We start from the raw sequence: 22567 nt of genomic DNA, 5'->3' as shown, positions 1-22567 counted from the left end.
CTGATCTGTTCATAGAATCTGTCAGAAGATGCCAAAATATGTAGTTCGTGTCAGTACAACAAAAGAGAGCAGTCACTATGTTAATGTTATTTTTTTATTTAGCAGTATTGAGAGGGAAAAACACGCAAAGTCTCAAAACATCTATGAACAGAACTTTCTTCCCCTAAAATGGTCAAAATATGGTCATTTCCCACTACAGGATGACCCAGTTAAACCACACTGGCGCTCCTTTGAATCTCCATTACCCCCATTTAGTCAGTGGCATGGTGGATAAAGTTTTGAGAATTGATCCTGGTTCACAAACCATAATCTTTCTGCCTGTGGCGAAATGACAAACCAGTGGGAGCCTTGGAGAGTTTTGGGATTGGATTATGATTTGCTGTCGAGTCGTACAAAATTATGGTCTCATTCATTGCTGTTTATAAGGGGTTTGTGTATTGACATGACCTGTTGAAAGTCAGAACAATGTGAATGGTGTAATTTAAGAAGGGGAAAAAAGGCTTATCAGATTTTGGAGTTTGAAATAAGATGCTTAATAGTGATATTTTACCCAGTAATCAGTAACTGCAAAAAATTACTCTGTATGCTAATCAAAATTGGAAAAACGTAAGTGCAATAACTTACTGTTGTAAATCACACAATATATATATATATATATATATATATAATATTAACAAGCTTGAAAGTAAATAATTAAAATGCAATATGTTTAGCTTGAAGCTTTCGGGGGGGGGGGGGGGGGGGTCTTTCTGTAATGTAATCCATTTACATACCAAAACCTCGCATTTAATCCTATAAAACTAACACGGAACCATCAGTCACATACAAAATAATATTAAATTCCTCACAAGGATACTTTACAACAAATTAGTTACATTTTCAAAGATTTTTAAACAGTAAAAATTAATTCATGCACAAGGAAAATTGTACATGCACATACACACAAACAAAAGAAACCATCAACCTTATATTATTCCTTTCCTTGGATATGCCTGCTTCAGTAGTATTATAATGACATGGATGACAGAGGTGTACTTAAATTGGCCTCACTCATAATCTGGGATCCGCAGGCCTTTACCTGTGGTGGAAAAACAGTTTGTGTGTGTGTGTTTTCCTGAAAAGTAGTATTATTACGAACTAGGGTCATCATATCTATCAGTCTGCAAAACTGTATATTCTCAAGATTTCTCAGTGTGAAATGGAGAACACTGCTGTATTAGTGTTCACTTCTGAAGTTGAGCCACCTAAAGCCTCTTCCCCTCCCAGTCAAAGAGAGCCTGACACTGAACACAGACAGCTCTGCTGTGTCACACCATCTTCATGCACAGATGTCCCGGTGCTAATTAAAAAGACTGCCTGAATGTAATGCTTGTGCGTATACCCAATGCTGCTGAGAGCCAGTTATTTGGCCAGGAGAGCGAGCCAGGCCCAGTGCATTATGGGACTGAAAGAGCAACCATGACAGCTGAGGAGGAAACATGTGCAAGGCATGTTTGTTTTGCATTTACCCTGTGCACAGCTGTGTGGACTATCCTTTCACAGAACTCCGGAAAGCTATAGTTGCTTTGCCCTCTAAGTAACCCCTTAACGGCAAGGATAAGAGTAGTGGAACCTGTGTTTCCACAAGACTGGGAAACTTCAGGGATCGCCGCTGTCAGGGGCTGCTAGTTGTCAGCACATCCATAAACTTGCAGCTTGTAATGCAAATGTGATCCGAATCCAGCGTGGAACTGGACTGATTCAGTGCCGTGTAGAGTTACTGACAATGAAACGCATGTCATCAGTGCACGTCACTAATGTCATTTTCCTCATAAGAAGGCATTCTGTCATGGCAATAAGATTTTTATGTTCTTAAAAGAAGGGGCATGATGAATTGTATTTTCTGATGATCTCTTACAGGCAAGTATGTTTCCTTTTAAAAATATTTTTGTACCATTTCTAAAGGTGAAAACATTTAAGAAAGATGAGATGGTTAAAGCTCGCCCTTTTGACATCTGGGTGTGTTAAGTATAAAGCAATTTTTAGCGCAATTTTTAAATTCTGTTTATGACCAGATTCATATATCAAACCTGTCTCTTATGACAAATCCACTCCATTTTACCAAAATAAGATCAACTTTCCCTCAAGTGAATAATTTTCTCTAAAAATGTTTGAAGGGTAATGTCACTTTTCCTTGTGTAATTGTTCAGGTCAGGTTTGAAGATCAGGGATTCTGAAAGGCAACCCACCAAAATGGAGGGAATGTGGTTCTTTTTAAAAATTAGAAATCGCATGTCCAAAGGTCTAGGCCTATCAGGTTCTTGTCCAAATTTAAAACAGGTTTGTTTTTACCTGATCTGTATCTGACTCCGGAAAAACAAAAAACCCTATGAAGCAAACCATTATGGAATGGACATATTTCAGTGACTTTATTATGAACAGAGTGTTTGGACCTGTGTTGTCGGATCATTGTTCTGTGTTGTCATACGTCACAAGATGAAAGTGGTGTAGAGGGGGTGTAAACCCTCCCCACAGTGGAATGCTGCCCATTTCTCTCACAGGGTTTTCTGCAGCCAGAAACTTAATGAAGCAGAGAGTCAAATTTGAGACTGCCCCAATCTTATGGCTATCATATTCAGGCTGTCCCAACACTACACGCTTCACATATTTAGATTAGGGAGTACAAAGCCCTCTCTGCTAACTCTGCAAAATTCCTTGTACCCTTGGGATGACACCAGAAATAAGTAAATATTTTTGAAATAATCTTGCATGGGGATCAGATACATATTCAGTTTTTTACGTTTTGGGTTTTATTAATTTTCTTACTGTCTTTGTTATTTCTAACCAACTCTTGACCAGAAAAAAAATCCAGAAGCTCCATAGGAAAAGTGTCACACTTCTAATTTGTAACCTTTGTGAAGCATCTCGTTACTATAAGTAGTTGTGTGGTTTGACACAGTTTGACCGTTGAGCTGAGCTATTGGACAGGTGTATCCAAGAGCATGTTACCATCGCTTCAAATCAAACATCTTGAGTTGGTCCTCTCCAAGTGGGAAAACAAACTGGGATTCAGATATAGAGAAGGATTGTGCATTTCCACAGATCCATCATCTTGCTAACCTACTGGCCTTGCCTGAGATTCAAATCCATTTCACTGCATCATTACAAGAGCTCTTCAAGTGGAAAGTGTTTTTAGCTCGCTTTTTGGTGTACGTTGTAGACATGTGAGTGGAGGATTTGGCACTACCCCTGTGTACGTGTTAAAGATTTGGGCACTTAAAGAAAATGTCACTGATGGAACAAGATTCAGAATATCTATAAAGTATTTAAAATGTTAATGGGATCAGACCTGTTTCTATACATTTACGCTCTTTACAAATAGGACCTACATATTCAGCTGGTAAGTGCAGGAGTCGGGTGTTTAGAATTCGAAGCCTTTTCAGATGCATAGTTTTGTTTTGGGAGCAACAAACGTCTTCCTCGCTCTATTGTAGAGAAAGCTACATCCATTGGATTAACTTGTTCTAATTCTTTTTCTTCTCTAGGAGTGATAGTCTCTCTGGGTTTCCTTAAGAGGTTAAGTTTGCAGGGTCAGATTTCTTTTCTCCAGTGGGTCTGTTCCTCCTCGTCGTTACCCATGGTGCACTTGGGGCCAGTGGTGGCTTCCTGACATTCATGCACATGACTCGTCTTCTCGCTGCCTAATTTGTATTGCTGGGTTGTTAAAGGAAGCTCAGGCATCACGTGCTGTGACTACTGGGCAGTCATGTAGCCCAGGAGATAGCCGCACTGTGTTCCTTGGCTTTCATACGCAGAGTGGCGATGCTGGACGACTTCCTGTCGGGGTCCATGTTAAGCTCATATCCGTTAATACCGGCACTCATGCCTGGACTCCCAAACAGGCTTCCCATGTGACTCTGTCCCATGTGAGCCCCGGGACTGGGCACGCCCAGGAAGTCAGACACTCCGCTCGCTGCGTGTGGATGAGGGGTCATGCAGGAAGTGACAGAGTCGCACGGCACAACGCAGCCGGGCACAGGGGATGCAGCGCTACCACCGCCTATCCATGACGGGTTCTGGATCTGCAACAAAAGGTAGAAGACTCAGGGCTAGTATGCATCGTCAAAAGCTGTTTATATAATTCACCGCAACAATAAAACTACTTCAGCGTATTGACGAACACACTGCTGTACTTGCACTTTGGTGTGCATGATTTATTAATGATCTATTGTTGAAAAATGAAAAGCAGTCACAATAAGATCACACTTCTCTTTATTTTTATTTAATTTTTTTGTCCTGAAATATTGTACTGGGTCTCAAGTGATATTAAGCTTGGAGATTTATCAGACCCTTGGAGGCACTCGTTTGGTTCTGGTGCTGAGTGGGAGGTGCTTGACCTCACTCGGAGGAGGAATGCCTGTCTGTGCTCCACTTCAACACCTCGCGTGCCTCGCCGGAGCGCCCTTTCTGCCGGGGCCAGGCTGAAAGGGCAGCGCCGTGCACTGGGGCACAGGAGCTGCAGAGGGAGATGAAAGCCCTCTCAGGGAGATGCCCCAGATGTGCGCGGGGCCGCATTCCACAGCTGCAGGCCTGCTCCCCGAAGAGCTGCCTCTGCCCCCCCCTGCAGATTCATAATAAATCCAGGGGATTCTCTCGGTCTCTCACGAGGGCGTGTCTCGCTCGGCCGCAGACCCGAGGCTGACCTTACTCCAGGGCTTGGGGAGGCTTCGGCAGAGTGGGAGGAGGCAAAAGACCATAGAGGGGTCTTCCTCTGATCCCACACAGCGGTAACGCTACAGAGGGCTGCTTATCCTGTTAACTTTCACTTCGGTCTCTTTCTGATAATGTCCATAAACTCATTTGCTGTCTGTCCATGCCCTCTATTCTAAAATACCCCTAATATGCACCTAGTATGCATGCTGTCCTTAGTTAGTTTATTATGTGCCACCCAGTCTGATTTCTGACATTGTGTCTGATAGTGGTGTTTAGTGGAGACTTCAAGTGAACGGTACCTGAGCGTAATTCTCAGGTCGAGTGAGGAGAGGAAGCTCATAAGCGGTGGAGAAGTGCGTTCGGACTTGCTGCATCTGCCCAAAGCGCTCACGCTTCCTCCACTTGGCCCGGCGGTTCTGGAACCACACCTGCAAAGAACAGAGACACAGTGATACGGTTGATGTGTTTAACAGGCGCACTATAGGAGTTTCAGCAGCATGAGAGTTTTTCTGAGAAAGTCATAGATGAAATACTGTTGTTGTTTTTTTAGATTATTTTGACACTGAAGAACATTAATTATGTTCGATAAGAAATGTCAGCATTCATGGTACTCCCTATCAAGAAAACTTGGACACACAAGATTTTGTGATTCATTTTGGAATCATATGACCCGTCGGTGAAATCCTAGTGCCTAGATTCTTGGTCCAACCACTCTGGTCAGAAAGCTCACACTTTTCCCCTGGGCTGTAGCAGAGTGCTAGATTATTTTTCAGCATCCCTTCCTGAGGGAAAAATGTGAGGCCTGGCTGTTGTTTGATGCTGCGGAAGCTGACAGACTTTGATGGCCTCCTCCGAGTCCTTTTCCTATCGGAGGCACACGGGCAGCAGCAGGAGGTGGGAGGGGGTGCAGGAACCCACAGGGGCCAGAGGTCTCTGAGAACTGTGTCACTCCTCCACCCAGCACCATCTCTCACCTGATGGATTGGTAGAGGGGTGGGAGTGGGGTGCCTGTTGGCTGGGACTAAATCACCAATCACCATCCAAATGATTTCACCCCAAAAACATCTCTATGTCTTTTACTTCTTTTTTTTTTACTTTTTATTTTGTTCCCTTTGTTTGCGTTTATGTAACAGCGTTTACTGTGATTAAATAATTTGTTGATGGCTCTTCTGTTGTGTTGAGAATTACAGGATGTTTACAGATAAAATGCTCTCATAGACTTATGCTGCAATTACAATCTTTTCCATCCTAAATTCTGTTTTTCTTATTTTTCTATGTATCGATTCATAGAAATGTAGGCCTTTTTCCAAAGGAAAGTCACTTTTGTTTTGTAGAGTTTGAACTCGGTTTTGGGGAGGATCATTTGGTCATTCAACTCGCATTTCTTAGACTCACTGACATGCAATTTTCCTCTGCCTCCACCCGCCCTACACTCACGCACTCGTGCGTAATTAAAATGCATGTGAAATAATACAGTCATTCATCTAATTCCCAGGGGAAGCAGACAATCAAAGAGAAGCGAGGATGGCCTGTAATACAGACAATGTGAGTAGGGGGCCTTCACATGAGCTTTCAAAACAAATACTCGCAGATCCTTCAAGTCTTACACGGCCTCTCCTTTCTGTTCCGACTGTGATTAGCCAATGTGTTCATGACCAAAGCGTGCCATAATTACCTATGACAACTGATCCTACATCCATTGTTTAGCAGAGCGATGTTACGGTTAAATGTCCCCTCCAAGGCTAAGAAAATGATCTGAAAAGAGACTGAGTCTGAGAGGCCTGACCTTCTCCCTCTCAGCCAAAAAGATAGACGTCACCCGTGCTGTCTGGACTCTGCGCAGCACGGTCACGCTTTTCTCCTGATTGCTTCTCATGTCATGGTGGACATCACGGTCCCTTGACTTCACATCATGTGTTTTTGGAACTTAATAGATTGGAAAAAGAACACTTTCGGCTTTTTTCACTTTTCAGCTTACATTTCATTTGGGTATTTGAATCATTCAAATTATTGAGAGCCACTAGAGAACTTTGCTGTGAGACCGATGTAATGAATTGTGCAGCAGTACAAAAAAATAATTAAATAATTCTCCCAACTTTCCTCCTGCTTTAGTTTTATCTTTTACTCTGACACTTTTCCCCTTGATAAATCTTAGCAGGCAAGTTGGGAAATTAAAAACCAAGATGCGAACGGGTTTGCACCGGAGCTTGTTTTCATTTTGTGTTTAATTTCCTGATGCCTAAGCCCCCCGGCTTTGTGACGCTGCTCCTCCAGTCTCAGAAAGGCGTTCAGACGACAGAGCAGCACAGATCCCCTCAGTCCACTCCTCGCTCGTCTCCCAAAGACGGGCTTGTGCGGAGGGGAGCAGAGGCTCTGCTCCCACTAAAAGTCTGCCTTTGAACCAGAGACGCAAGCAGAGCGAGAGGCCAAAACTCTGAGGGAGGATTGTTTGGGAGCATAGTTCACTTGGATATGTCCCACAGAATCCTGCTTACTCTTCCTTCTTCCCAGCCGTCTTCCATGGACCTACTGTTGCATGTTCACTGGATTCTGCCAACACTATCTGTACAATTTTGTTTGTTTATTCGCTTAAAAAGTGGCTTGTTGCCAAAGAGTGTCTTTGCATGCTGAACGCGCAGAGTAGCAACGCAGTAATTGGTAAAGACGTTGACAGCTACAGCAGCTCAGGGGCTTATTGTGCGACCTTATTTATGTTCCGGCACTAGCAGAGGGAGAACGGCAACACTAAACTCTGCCCAGCAGAAAGGCTGAAAGAGCTGCTTTGATGTCAGGAGCAGCTTTGAGATTGATGGTCTGACTCTGCTGTCACTTGCATGCACCTTTTAGGGTTCCTTGTGTGTGTGTGTGTGTGTGTGTGTGTGTGTGTGTGTGTGTGTGTGTGTGTGTGTGTGTGTGTGTGTGTGTGTGTGTGTGTGTGTTTGTGTGTGCACGTGCTTTTTTTTATACTTGATGAAAACTTATTTTCCCCAAGAAACAAGAATTTCTTCAGATAATCAATGCATGTGCTTCAGATAAAGTATTTCATTTATTTTTTCAGTTGATAGAGCTTTAGTCATTCATTCATTTACAACCTCACTGATATAAGTATCTGAGACAGATAATTGCAGGTCTGAGTAGTAATGATGTGGATGCTAAAACTGTAAAAGCAGCCAAGTGGTTTGGCTAGCTCAATTTGGGATGTGTTTCTTCCATTACATTTTCATTTCCTTTTCAGATAATTCTGTCATATGAAACTGTGATGCAGTGGTTGGGGCAGGTTTTTAACGGTCATAGCCTTTCATGTTTTTAATGTTTCTGGAGTACTATCAGTCTCCCCACACATCCACTATTTGGTAAGCAAAGCCCCCAGTAGCAGTGCTACCTTATATATCTCATTTAAGCTTTGAGTTGATACAATCTACATAATTGAATTACTAAATTCATTTGGATCTTGGCTATTAACCTTTTGTATTGCATTTGTGTGGTTCTGTATGTTGACAGTATGGAATATTTTAAGAATATCCACAGCAAATTATTTCACATATTCAGTTATTTCTACTCACAGCAGAGTAGTTAGGGGAAAGCAAAAGAGACCTTTATGGAGGAGCTCAGTTATAAGGCCATACATGCAGTTATGAGATGTCAATGATCGCCATTCTCTTATGATGCTTGAAAAAGTCCCATCAGGCTGAATAAAGAAAGGTTCTGTGGCTGTCAACGTTATTCTTGTTGTTTATCCAGAGCAACAGAGACATTTTAGGATATGAGCTAACCTCATCACTTCCAAAGCCCCAAGCCAGCTTCCCTCACCTACCCCTGAGAATAGGGAGGGACACATTCTTTCCTGAGCTGGACATTAATGAAAACAAACAGTGAAAATCCCGGGGTTCTTAGTAAAGTGTGCATGTGGGGCCAGATGAGAGGTCTCCCTGTCTGTCAGTCAGGACTGGAATGCAGTGGTAGTCGTAGAAGGATTATATGCAAATAAGTGGGTAAGGGGTGGAGTGTGAGATGTGTGGGTTTTCCAGACCTTGGTAGGGTGCGGAGGTTTGGGGAATGCCGTAGGTATAATCTGACGGATCATACACAATCTGTCCTTCTCCCTCTTGGTCGCCGTGCGAGAGATAACGAGTCATTTCAAGTTTCTTTCCCGTGTTCACGCTTCCTGAGCCCTGTAGCATTTTCTCACTTAAGGAATAAATGACCCCTGTGCTTTGTGCTTTTAGCAAACTTAACATAAAAATATCTGATGCTTGTGATGAAATGTTTGCATAAAGGACATTAGAAGGTGGTGATGGATTAGTGCTGGCAGCGATGACTTCTCTGTTTGTTCACCCTCATCTAGAAGGTGATGCAGAGATTCTGAGGAGGTCCTGCTGTGTATAACAACCGATTGATATGGGGAGAAACATGGAAGGCCAGAGCAGTAATGTGCATGTTACCTGCACTCGGGCTTCTGTGAGGTCAGTCCTCAGTGCCAGCTGTTCTCGGGCATACACGTCAGGGTAGTGTGTCTTTTGGAAGACCTTCTCCAACTCCTCCAGCTGGTAGCTGGTGAAGGTTGTGCGGTTGCGGCGTTTCTTCCCCTTGTTGCTCTCTCCTTCAGCCTTGTCCAGGGAGGAGGCCAGCTCGGAGCTGGGTCTCTCCTGTGGCCCCTTGGCTCCTGGCTCTTTCACACTGAGGTAGCTTCCCTCCATCCCTGCAGAGTCGGTGTTTGGAGGTAACTCTGAGTCTGTCAACCCTGTGCTGTCTTTACCTGGAAATGGAAGAAGGTGAAAAGAAATTAGCGTCGTCTCCCCCTTTTTTTTTCCCAGGTAGACATATAGCATTGAAGTTTGAGAACCTGTCGATCAGTGAGTCGGTCAGATTGCTCTGAACGGTGAATGATCCTGGAGAGCATAAAATGACCAACTGATTTAAGAATAAAAAGAAAAATTAGGTTTAATATATAAATTTAATTTCACATTTTTATCCTCTCAGTGGTACACAGATGCCAGCATTTTGCAGCGTGGGATTGGCTAATTGTGCATCATTACATCAAACTGCTACACAGGGTTCTTTGATAGGTCAGTCGAGTGCCTCAAACAACGGCGCATGTCAGTCCTGTGGCTTGTGCTGTAATATCTAAACATGTCTGACTCGCTGCAGCTTGGGCTGCCAGTCTCAGCTCGTAAATCAAGAGCTCATATGAAACAGATACACTGGCTGTAATTGCAGGCTGAGAGAAAATTGCAGTGTTTCCTGCCCCTGTGCCCGGGTACCGCTCGGTGTTGGGGGCAGGACTCGTACGTCCACGTGGTCTGTGGCTCTTCAGCAGTGTTGGAGCAAAGCTAAGTCAGCAACAGCACTCTGGCGTAGTAATTTTCTGTGTGAAGCCACTGGAAACGCAAAGCAGCTCAGCTGTGAAACCTCTGTCAGCCTGCCGGTCATAAATTCCCTCAGATAAATGGATTTTAACATGTTATGCCATATTTCTAGTACAGTTCTGTGTGCTCCTATAATTTGTGTGTACCTAACAATGGAGCAGTGCTGGAAAAACTGATCTGAGCCACAGATAAAGTGGTTTTGCCCATTGAAATGGTCTGATGGAACAACAAGTGATGGCAAATCCCAGCCATTAACAGGCAATATATGGAAAAAGACATAACTTGGAGATTAGCAGCTGAGCTAGAGTCCTTGACCTTACAGATTCCAGTAAGCATGAGTGCAGTTCTAACTCATTTGTTTCTCATTTGTTGCTTGAATGAAGACTTGAAGTTAGACCTGGAACACACTTGTGTGGGTACAAGGCTCTGGCATTCTTTACACAGGTAAGAATCTGTGCTACTGGGTGCAGAGAATGTTGATCCAAAATTCCAACTAGTGATATACCAAGCTAGGAACCATGCCTGCCTTAGGCCTCTAGATAACAGCTGCATTGACCCACAGCTGAAGTGGTTTTGCCTGTGAAATGGTTTGAAGGAACAACAGTATTGGGGTTAGTACATGGTCAGGTTGAACCCATGGAACATTTCCCAGAATCATGCTAAAAGGCGTTCTTCAGACTTCTTTGCCTTCAGCGTTAAAATACCAGACTGTTACATTCACTTAGGTTGGGAGCGCTGGGAGCTGTGGGAGTGGTACTTGAAAGAGGCAGAACCATTTGACTCAGTTATGTCAATAAATATGCCCAAGAGTCTGCATTTGCTCCGCTCTGAAGGGCAGGTCGTGCGAGAGCTGCCTCACAAGGGCAGGCTAACTTCTCTGGTCCCTGCAGCTCCAGTCCCCACAGACACGGGGCCAGGCCTGGACGTATAATGTCTCCCACATGGCCTCCTGTCCAGGACTGACATATCCTGTTAAGTGAGAGGGAGTAAGCGTATTTATTCAAACATAAGTATTTCTGGCCCGTGGCTTTGGATGCCTCGCCCGTCTTGCCTTCACATTGAAATCGGTGACTGGCGATCAAAGGCTCATGTCACTGATGGCTTTTGGCAAACACGGAGTATTGTGACAATCCCTTACTTGTTATTCGGTGCGACTGAGCTTGCCTGTGAGGCTTCGTATTGCCCAAGGTGAACAGCGGTCGGCTGCCCCCAGAGCTCCTCCATCTGGGTGAGTAACATGACCTGCCTTTTAGGCACAAAACCTCACTGCAAATTGTTTCTGTCAGAACGGGAAAGTTTTGGAGCGGAGCAGTGGTTGAAGAGGGCAGTAGTGCGACAGCAGGGTTGTGCTAATGCAAATCCCCAGACTTCACTGGAACCAAGAACAAAGGGGAATGGGAGGGTCACTGGGACTGTGGAAGAACCTCATAACCCAAATGATACCAAGAAAGGACTCCCTTTTATCTACTGTATTTTATAACATTCTTAATATTTAGGACATTGATTAAATTATCAGTATTAGTTTTAAAGTATACTCAAAGTGATATATTTGCTCCTTAATTTGTACGTTACTCTCAGTGTTTTAAATCTATGGAAGAATACTTGGAAGTAGGTGGTAAACCTAAAGGTTTCACTCTCCGCCGCAGAGATGGATGTCTGGAGGTGAGTGTTTATCTCTGTGTGGCTCAGCCCTACCTGAGAAGTGACATACTGTGTTTACAATTGGTATAAGATGTCATTTCAATCTCAACTCTGTATCCAAGTTTCCTGCTGTTGGTTGGATATTGTTTAGGTGGTAAGCCATTAACACAGCGTTAAGACTGATGTGGTAATAAGATGGTGGTGGGTGTTGAGCTGGTAGCCCAGTGTTTTGGTGTTTGGCCCATGTCAGTGTAACTGGATGAGTTGAACATGGTCATCATGCAACAACAGTCCTGTAGTCAGAAACTGACCACTGAAATAAGCATGGAGATGATAGAATGGATAATACCAACTGCATAGAAAGAGACTGGTTATAGACTCTAACTGTACACCAATGAGGTGTTTCTAATTAAGTGATTAGTGTGTGGAGATTTTGTTGCCATGATACTGTTTAGGGAAAGGTTCAACTGAGAGACTAATTGTCTATTTAACCTCAGTGGATTCACACCTGTCTGCATAGCAAGAATAGAGCTTGTACATCCATTTTACAGCTTGAAAATTTACATCCGACTTTGGGATAGAATCTGTCGAAATGATCTGCCATTCAGTAAGGCTGAATAAACAGCTGTGGAAAGGAAACACAAAGTGGTAGGAAGATCTGCATGCTTTTCATAACATCTGCATCAGTGACTCTGAACTACTTCTAGATCTGCGTGCCCTAAAAATGCTTTAGATGCTGCAGTAGACGCCAGGGATTCCTCCCTCCTAAGATGTCAGCACCCAGCCTCTTGAGTTAGTGAGGGTCATATCTTTATAAGGGGCAGCTATTTAGTCCCAGTTGAAAATGGGAAAATACATCAAAGTGTAATTTAACTGGCTATAAAGCGGCAGGACATCCTCTGTGCTTATTGAGGAATCTGATGGACAGGGTCAACAGCAGTCAAATAAAAGAAACTATAAGTTAGGCACCCCAGGGTTTCTGTGAAGGGTTCACAGCAAAATATTTAAAAGGCCAAAATGTTTCAATATTAAAACAACTAATAGAACAAATTTATAGTATGAATGTGCTGTCAGGGCATGTGTAATCGATAGCATGTATATGTGTGTTTAGAGTAAAGGGCACTTGTGCAAATTGTTTTTTTTTCAGCCTTTATATGTGTCCTTAATTGTGTTTGTTTTCTGTTCCTACAATGTAAAGAAAGTTACAGTAGGCAGCTTGTTGCTATGGATACTCTGATCCTTATGACTGACATATAGACAGAGATACAGACACAGGTCATGAGAATTACTTGCATAAAATATTAATATCTGACAAAGGCTTTTGGCAGGTGGAAAGAGTAAGTAATATATTTATTTATTTATTTGGGGGGTTATTTTGATCATAATGCATATTGGTAGGTCAAATGCCTATTTAGTAAACTGCCTCCAATACCATTAGTAAAATCAGAGTAAAATGCCATTTGCAAAATCACCTTCCAGAAGGTTAATTCCTTTGTTAAATGTCACCCTAAACATCAGGTGCATTTTTTGTGTGCTCCAATGCTCAAGTGCACCAATTTGAAAAGGTAGCAGTTGCCATAAAGTCCAGTTGTATCTCAGACTAATAGGGGAAAAAAAGCAGAGTTGTGACAGTTTGATAGGTGTCCACAGAAAACACACTGCTAGTCCCAGGGGAAGATTTATCCCAGCAGATAGCAGCACAGAGTGCATCCTAGGCAAGATAACACAGCATTTCCTTAAAACTTCGTCTTCAAGCTCAATCACTTCTGTCTTAGCTCACCTAAGGCTCCCTGAGTGTATGGTTCAGAATGATTTAAATCTGTTTATACTCCAGTGTTGTTCAGTTGAAACACGTGATTGGAGACATGTGGTTTAATCGCAGTTGCATCCCAGACCAAAACCACTCCAGCAGGACATAGGCTGTCAGTAAAGAAGTGCTTACTGGTTTACTGAAACCAAGTTAGCTTTGCGAGATGTCTTTCCCAAGACTGTGGCTTTAAGAGCTGATTTGGTGATTTTGCCAAAAAAAGGGGTTTAAAATAGCCAGTGTAAAAATGATGTGGATACTACAAGCTGTGGTTTTTGTTGGAACATCCCCAGAGACAAGCCTATGGAACACTGCCAGAGCTTTCTGCTAACATCAGAAAGCATCTTTGCTGCAGTGATTGCACAATTAAAACTTTCTGTACAGTTTAAGAGAGTTTCCCCTACGCCTCCTACCACACCCACTTCATTTGGTTGTGTTTGATTAGCAGTTAGCATCGAAGTTTTTATTCCTCAGTGAAGTCTGGAATCTCCCAAGTAGCATTTAAAGTCAGAGATACTGAGACACTGATGTGCTTTATGAGTGTAATGGAATTCTGACAGACAGAGTGATCACTGTGTCTGAGCCTATTCAGTCATAACCAGAAGCCCTGTGAAATGGTATTTTACCCTCTCTTGTACTCTGAAACCTGACTTTTCAGAAAATGTCATTTTTTTAACCGCATGGGAAAATGTAATTAGTATTCTTCCAATCCCTTGTTGCTTTTCTTCAGAGATGAAACATGTAGAAGTGCTATGAGAGAGTAAAATGGATTGGGAATTAAACTAGTAATCAGAAGTTTGATGGTTCAAGCCCCAACACCACTGTTGGGCCCCTCAGTAAGGCCCTTAACCCTCAATAGGTCATGTTGTATTCTATCATAATTGTAAATCGCTTCGGATAAAATTGTCAGCGAAATGCCATAAAAAAGTAAATGTAAAAAGTGCATTGTAGTGTTAAGATTATCTTAAACAGGCGAGAGAGTGTGATACTGGCTCTAAAACCACTTAAAGATGATCTTTTGTGTTATAATGCCTTTGAGAAACCCAGCCCTGATCAGTTTTGCTCAGGAACAAAACACAACGACATGGGACATATGGGTTCATCAAACAGAATCTACAGGGATTGACTACGTCCTAGTTGAACTTGGTGCCTGGTCTTTGATGCAGTCTGATATTCCTCTGTTGCCTTGACATGCAAACTGAGACTAAGGTAAATTGTAAAGCTAAAAAGGGATCTAAGTGGTAAGACGATCCTGGGTCCTTGTCACCGCTCCTTAAACTAACAACCTACAGAAATATGCCTTTTCTTTCAGCTACAGGGAACCTGTGGGACTGGTTCCCATTATCTTCTGTATGTGTTGCTAAGCGTAAGGTTGACGTCGCTTTTCTCGCTCGGCTAAAAGAATGGACTCGACAATAGCATGGTGTGTGTGGTTTTGCTTTTGTAGTCATAAGGTTGCAGGCTATTTATATAAATGTAGCTGAAATTTTTAATTTATGTATTTGCATAAATACATCTGCTATTTACTTAAATACATATGAGATATAATTTACAATTAAACTCAGTACAATGTTTATATTACATCATTTCAATGAAATATAGTTAATGCCGAATCATCATGTTTTATGTGATTTTCTTTGGCTTTCATGGCTTTCCATTTATTATTATTAGTAATTTCTGTACATGCTACAAAACTTTCACGCCCCTACAATTGTTATGGTTTTGATTTTGTTGTTTCTAATCAATAATTGTGTAAATAAATAAATTAGATATTAAAATCATTATTATTTTGATTCTTGATTCAGCCACACTCCTCACTTGCTGATGGTCACTTCCAGAGCTGAAGGAATGTGAATGTGGGATCCTAGATCAAAGTGTGATCTTTAAATCCGTTTATCACAGTGTATATCCATTATAACAGTTTAATTACATTACCTGTGGCTAACAGTTCATCTCTACTATCTAAATAAATACAGTTATTCACTTATTCTAAGCATTATTTATGGACCGGATAATTAAAAAATGATAGAATTAAGAATTAATTAAAAAGCTCAATAATATAATTCTATATTTGTGCTTAAGTCAGTGTTAGTGGTTTAACTGCTTTCTACAAACAGGGTGATTTATTGTGCTTATGTTCATTACCTATTTGTAACTAGATAATTTTGTCCCTGACTTAGTTAAAATAACAACAAAAAAAGAGAGAATATTTTTTATATTATCCATAAAATCACTTTTCTGGTGAATTTAGTATTTGTATCTTAGAAGAGAACATGTTAGTATTTTAGAAGTGTCTTAAATTAGAAATTATATTTATCACAAATTTATACTGATCATGTGCACAGTGAAGGCTAAATGCATGATTCACCTTGTGTGCAGAATAAATGCACATCAGAAAAGTTCGAGAAGCTTTGTCTTTGTGCGACATATCAAGCAAGCAGCCTGTTTATGTGCCCACTGCTCAAAGCATTGTACACACACAGATTCTTTTCAGATACAGTCTTGTATCAGTCCTTACATGCTGAACACATTTTACCACCAACATCATTATAACATCATAACATTTATGTGTTTCAACTAAATATAAATTAGCAGGTATTTTTAAAAATGCATTCTGTATAATGATCTGCCTTTCCAGTTGAAAGGTGAATGCTTAACAGTCATATTGCTTGGTAGTAGTAGTAATATAATGCTTGACAGAAAAATTCAATAATAGACCCTTCTAATAAACTGGATACTGCTTATATAATTGATCTGGTATTGCTCATTCAGTGCTTGTGTAATAGATGTTGTGATAAATCTTATGGAAATTCATGCCATCATCTCAAGGGTCTTTTGATTGGATCTGAACAAAGAACTATGTGACAGATCTTTTTTCTCACTCAATTCAGTACAATTGGTGTACCTCCAAAAATTCGTCAGATCCACAGTTCCGACTACCCCCCTACCTGATATGAAGATTTATTTATTTTTTAGCATCTGGCTTGGGTACCCAGCTGGGTCAGTGGGCCACAAAGTTGTGTGTGAACCTCATATACTCAGACTAATGCTCTAAACTAGAAGAGAATGAAGAAACCCTAGCCCTGGAGGCCTGGGGTTCATGCTGTTCAAAGTCACATTTCTGTTCCGTTTACCTCCCTGAGACATTGATTAGAGATGAATATTAGTGTGAATTACTGGTTGGTCCAAAATTTGTAAATAAAATTGTTACCGAGGCATTTATTTTAAATTTTGTTTGGCTCTGATTTACAGCCAAAATACTTTTCTCCTAAACCAAGTTTTAATGAACATACATAAGGTCTGAGATAATGTGTTAATTTGTGCCCTGTGAGTTAGAGGGCCACAATAGTGTGGTCATTGCCACCACAAATAAACCTGAAGCTTAATAGTGTACTGAAGACATCGTGTGTATTTGTTCAAGGCCTTCATTTAACGGGGTTACACAAACCAGTCACCCCTTGACATTTAAGGGATTCCCTTTGGTTTTTGGCCTCATCTTGTCTGGAAAAAATAGGTCACTTGGTAACGTACATCTGACTCAGATTAATGACTCCTGTAGAGTCCGGGCACCACAGCCATCTTTATTAGCTATCTGAAAGACTCAATGAGTCCGAGATGTGGTCGGCCGCGAGATTTATTGGATATTACCGAACGGCTGCACCTTCGCGTTTTCGGTTTGCTTTTGTTATTTATATTAACCAATGAAAAGGAATCGATCTGGCTTCCTGTTAGAAATCACGGAGTAAGACTGAGTGTGCTGAGGTGAAAACGTGGAACATATCCATTCTCAGTTTGTATCAGTTGTAGTGTGCTGTTCTTGTGCGCAGCTGTATGATGGGTTTTTGTGTGCACAATTTATTTTCTGTGTTTGTATAATTAAAATTACGGAGTAAAATTGGAATTTAATTGTAATTATACTGTAAAAATATGTTGCGCTATATACTGTGTCCAACAATTAATTATACTGTAAAAATATGTTGCGCTATATACTGTGTCCAACAATTAGCATTTTTGTTGCGTTTACCTATTCCCTGTATTTTTAAAGCCTCGTTATTATTTACTTATTTACATGCGGTTTATATGCGATATATCAACAGCTGTCTGACTCCACATTAAGCTACCTTGCATCTGACTGTCTTTTCAACTGGTGAAGCGTGCACAGGAACGACTGACAGCCCCTATGCGCAGAACACCATCTGGAGAGAGCAAGATTTGTGGTCGTCCTGAATGTTAGCATAAATGCCCTGCAAAATTATTCAAAAACGGCACAACAGACCTGAACACGCTCCTTTACAGGTTTTTGAATAAATGGTTAAAAAATGTGTTTTCAATTTGCCCATTGCCTACGCCGCGCGCAGCGCACTAACCTCTCCATATCAATTACAGTGATCCATTCATATATCCCTCCTAAAAGACAATTTTCTAAATTAGCTCCTTAACCTGAGAGTGCGTTTGAGCTACTCGTTCTGACCTATTTAGTTTTTTTTTTTTTCTTCTTTTTTGCCGGCTATTATGCTCAAATTGCTCCATTTTGCAACAGTCTACCCTGTCCCCGCGTGCTTAATTTAGAGAACGGGATAGTCGCTAATTTAGTAAACATAACAGAACACATTTCTTATGTGTTTTAAATGTGCTGTTCATTAATTCCTAATTCAGACGTACGGTTATTTTGCATTTACATATCGGAAATGACAAGAAATGCTGTTTGTATTTAGTATTTATCAGAAAATGGCTTTATTTTATGTTTGCTTTATTTCTGTAGACTATTACTACTAGCCGTTCTTGCGATTTCACAAGCTAAGCTGTATGTACAGTAACCTACTGTAAGATGTAAGCTATACATTATTTATACTACAGGAAAGAATTTACACTATGTATTTTTGCAACATGTATTTTAGTAAATAAGGCCTTATGAACCTTTTTATGACTGAGCGGATAATTATTAAAAGTGTATTAATGTGGGCCTTCTGTCGCGGAGAGAACACGCGCTGCGTCACCTTTAGATCTGTGTTAACTGGCAGGGGAAATATAGAATAGACCTAAAATTACATTACTGTAGTTTTTTCACCTTCATTTTGTTTTTTCGTTTATATCAATAACCTCATTCATAATCTTTAGGGTTTCCATTCGAGCCGTGTGTATTCGTCCGCGGAACTACTTTGCTTCAATACCATCTGTGCAACAGGCCGACGTTAATTTTCATGTATGTCAATAGCTGTGATAAGTCATGCATTTACAGCGATTATTTCAGTATGAACAGATTGACCGCTTTATCATTTTGCGTGTTTATGAGAGCAAGGTTAAAATATTGCCTATACAATCCTAAAGTAAGGTCTGAGCGATTCATAATGGTTATTATTATTATTATTATTATTATTATTATTTTGTGTGTTGTTGCTAGGCTAGTTGTAGCTAGGGTATTGTTGTTTGTTGATTGCACTGTACTGTTTTATTGATAACTGATTCGAAACTACAACGAAATGGTTAAGTGTCCTGAATAGGACATACGAGCACAAGTATAATCCCGAGACCTCACCGTACATTAATTCATCAATGTCAACTCTGACAGGAAAGATGAACATTTTGGGTTATCTTACGTTACGACATATTCAGCTTGGCCTTCCTCACCTCATCACAATCATCCCAGTGACATCTGTAGTGTAGGCCTACACGCTACACAGACATGCGAAGGTCCTTTTGAAAATTAATTTTGATCTAAGTAACGAATCTTTGAACAACTGACCATTTCTAGGGGTCCGTGAGGTAATTAACCACCGGTTAGTTTATTACCTGACATAATACACATGCAGCTAAATAGTTTTTAAAAAAAAAACATTTTACGTAACTACTCGCATACTTTGCAGTCAGACGCTTGCGCTGTCATTAGCTTGAAAGCACACACTGCAGTCTTATCCCTGAAAGAGTTGAAAGATTATAGCAAGCAAGTTTATTTTATTCTGTTATCCCAACTCTTAAATCCTTAATACGGATGAAATATGTTTTTCCAGATGGAGGGATCAAACTCTCCTTTATGTGCTGTTTCACACGTGGAAGGCAAATGGGAAAACTCTGTGAAGTTCCCGAGATGCTCCTTGCGTTGGCTGTTTTGTTTTAGCATTGGTGTCAGATAAGGGCTAAGGACATATTTCACTATTTTTCACGCAAACATATAGATTCTTGAAATCGTACAGCTCACATCAGCTGAACATAAGATGTACTGAAGCAGTCTTTATATTTGTCAGATTTTAGTGTGGTGGAAGATTGAGTATAATGAAAAAACATCCGAGTCTGCTACGACAGAACTGTTCCTGTCGTGATCATTCTTGCCTCTCCTGAGTTAATATCTTGTGTAGCATCTTAAGACTTGAGTGACGATCCTTCCAAGCTCTGTAACATAAAGCTACGCGGTATTTTCCTGACAAATGCGAAAACACTAAACGGTCTTTTATTACGTTGGAAATAAAATCGTTTTATGGCTACACATGCTACTTATCCAAGAAACATGGACCAAAACGTTTACAGCCTTAGTTTCTTTTCCTTTCTGGTGGGGTGTCGGTGGGGGCATTTTAAACATTTTTTTTTATTACATTATGGAGCCTGGAGTTTTTGCGCACGAGACTGCAGGTTAAAATTCTGTTCCCAACTAAGTTAAAGTGATAGCAGACATTTAGCCTTAGCTTGCGTTTCTTATCGGTTCAGTAGCGCTGATGTCGTGATGTCAATATGCTGTTTTAGTGAGGTCTTTTTTGTATTAACTTCGAAAGCTATTTGAGATGCATCTCTTAATGGTTGTGCTATACGTTTCCACATCTTAATAACACTACTCAAATCCATAACTTGTTCACACGTCACGAAAAGCAATTCAATTTGTGCAATTGTCCAATATGTAGAAACGTGGGAAGTTATTTTTGTCTTCATCATGCAAGTTTCTGTGCGGTGGCCGACAGATTATGTTAAAAACACAGTCTTAAGTGCGTTTTTAAAGGCTGTAATTTATTGCTATTAAAAATATCCCACTTGCTTTGAGCACATTTGAAGCTATTTTAAATTCGTTTTTAATTTCTTTTTAAAAAGTTCTAAAGGATGTTACACACACACACACACACACACACACACACACACACACACAGGAGTATGATTTGCATTTCCATTTTAGCAATTAAAACTGCATTACAGCTTTTTCTTTCCAGCTGTGTTAAAGACAAGGGTCATAGGCTGAACCTATTGTTCTTCACGCGCACGCATATCACTTCTAGGCAACACGAGCGCGCAAGCGGATGTCTTGTAACCAGAAACCTTTTTAATTTGATCTGTGCAATATTGAATTGCATGAAAATAAGTCTTCGTTTCAATCCTCCTTTATTTTAATTTTATATTTATGTTTTATCATTTTGGTTGTCACTGGAGCACAAATACTTTCGCAATAGTATTTGGTGTGTTATTAAAAACCTCTAAAATAGGTAAATTCACGTAGTTGACATCTGAAAACGTCTAAATTCAACTGTCCGATTCAGTTTTAATATTAAAGATCGTAACAGATTATCGCATTATATATATAATTTAATTCACGCTTTAAAAGGCCAATTTAATAGTCCTCAAGGTTATGTGTCCTCATAATCGTGTTACTAGGATCATTTTAAGAACAATATTAGCAGTACGTTGTGAAGTCTATAGTATTTACTTTGTATTAGAGAAGTGACTATTACTTTGATGAGTACCAATATTATTAACAGTTGCAGCAATGACAACACTAGACTTATCATATTTGTGTCCATACGCATCTGTAGCCTACGACGCCTAACTCTACGCATCTTACGCAACGTTACATAGACTAGTATGTCTGCAGTCTCCGTCTGCTGTATTTCTAAGAAAACATCACACTTGGACCCTTTTAAGAGAGCGAATGATTTTCACCTACATCCCACAGACCGCTAGTCCTTTTGAGGCAGAACTACAGTACTTCCCAGAGACCGCTAGACATCTCGAAGTTTTTCCGCGTATGTAAGAATGTGCTTCTCTGAAAACTCACCATAACAAGAGATGAGCCCTCCGTTGTGCGCGCTTTCCTGCTGGACTTTGTTGCCTTCAGGGGGAGTTTTGCAAGAGGACCTCTGCATGAAGAGGTGGTATTTGTTAAAGGTGCCTTCCCCAGCAGTGGCTTCCAGTGACTGGCATTCCTGTTGGAACGGGCTTCGAGACTTTTCCCCGTAAGCCTGAGCCTTGTTGGTCAGGAAAGTGGGGCTGTATTTGGTATCACTCGCTTGGAATGTCCTGAACGGGTTCGCTTGGAGATCCCTAACTTGCGCTGCCGACGGGCTATAATATGAATCCATGGATGTCATATCGCAGTATGAAACGCACGTCTCAGCGTTCATTCCTAAAAAAAAAGTTAACGGGGGGAAAAAAAAGACGTCCAACGGTTTTTGTTTTTTTTTCCCTTTATTTCCTTTTTGGAGAGCAAGGGAAGCAGATCCTCTCTCCCTCTCTCCCTCTCCCTCCTACGACCGAACACGCGCGCGCACAAACTCGCACGTGCACTGGCGCAGCAGCTGGCTTTGGTTATAAAATGATTCAGATGTTTTCCAGAAACTGCAAGCTGACCAAAAGCTTAAAAAGCCCCCTTAAGGTTTAGAGGAGTAACAAAAATGCGTCTTTCTTTGGAAGATGCAACCCAGATCTCTTCTGTATTTGCTTCACAGAGCTCTTCGGACTTGATGGCAAGACCACTCTTCGGTTATTATGTAGATGAAATGAATGGGTGAGGTCAGAGCTTTGCTTAGAAGAAGGTTTTGTTGGAAATTTGTGGGGGGACTTAACACATGACATTAATGTAATTAGGATATGAATATAACTGACAGAATGTGAAGGGCAACACAGGGATGAATTTATTGTGGCAACTGGCAAGTTTTTCACGAATTACCTTATTCACACCACTGAGCATTATTTAAACATTAGTTTTCGGATTTTTCTAGATATTTATTTGTCGTATAACTGAATGTGATCATTCTAGTGGTCAAGTTCTTAAGAGATTTTGTCTCACTCTTGATAATCACTTTTTCTG

General features: G+C 40.9%; 1 protein-coding gene across 1 annotated transcript; it reads right to left on the bottom strand.

Annotated features, from left to right (window-relative positions):
- Positions 1-755: 755 nt before the first annotated feature.
- Positions 756-21974, bottom strand: alx4a (ALX homeobox 4a). The gene is made up of 4 exons (XM_027007450.2): positions 21536-21974; positions 9135-9448; positions 4992-5120; positions 756-4061 (listed from the first exon to the last, which is right to left on the bottom strand). Exons 1-4 carry the CDS (start codon positions 21879-21881, stop codon positions 3744-3746), a joined length of 1107 nt encoding a protein of 368 aa, XP_026863251.2. The 5' UTR covers positions 21882-21974; the 3' UTR covers positions 756-3743.
- Positions 21975-22567: the final 593 nt, after the last annotated feature.

The sequence above is a fragment of the Electrophorus electricus genome, chromosome 1 (genome assembly GCF_013358815.1).
Source record: "Electrophorus electricus isolate fEleEle1 chromosome 1, fEleEle1.pri, whole genome shotgun sequence".
NCBI classification, from domain to species: Eukaryota; Metazoa; Chordata; class Actinopteri; order Gymnotiformes; family Gymnotidae; genus Electrophorus; species Electrophorus electricus.
The sequence above is the reverse complement of the archived record's forward strand: the minus strand, read 5'-3'. Positions and strand labels throughout refer to the sequence as shown.

Bases quoted from the DNA above. Each gene is read 5' to 3' on its own strand.
- alx4a (XM_027007450.2), bottom strand. From the start codon at position 21,881: ATGAACGCTGAGACGTGCGTTTCATACTGCGATATGACATCCATGGAT. The intron at 5,121-9,134 runs GTAACATGCACA...TGTTCTTTGCAG, and splicing joins TCACAGAAGCCCGAGTGCAG to GTGTGGTTCCAGAACCGCCG. The intron at 4,062-4,991 runs GTACCGTTCACT...CTTTTGTTGCAG, and splicing joins GACCTGAGAATTACGCTCAG to ATCCAGAACCCGTCATGGAT.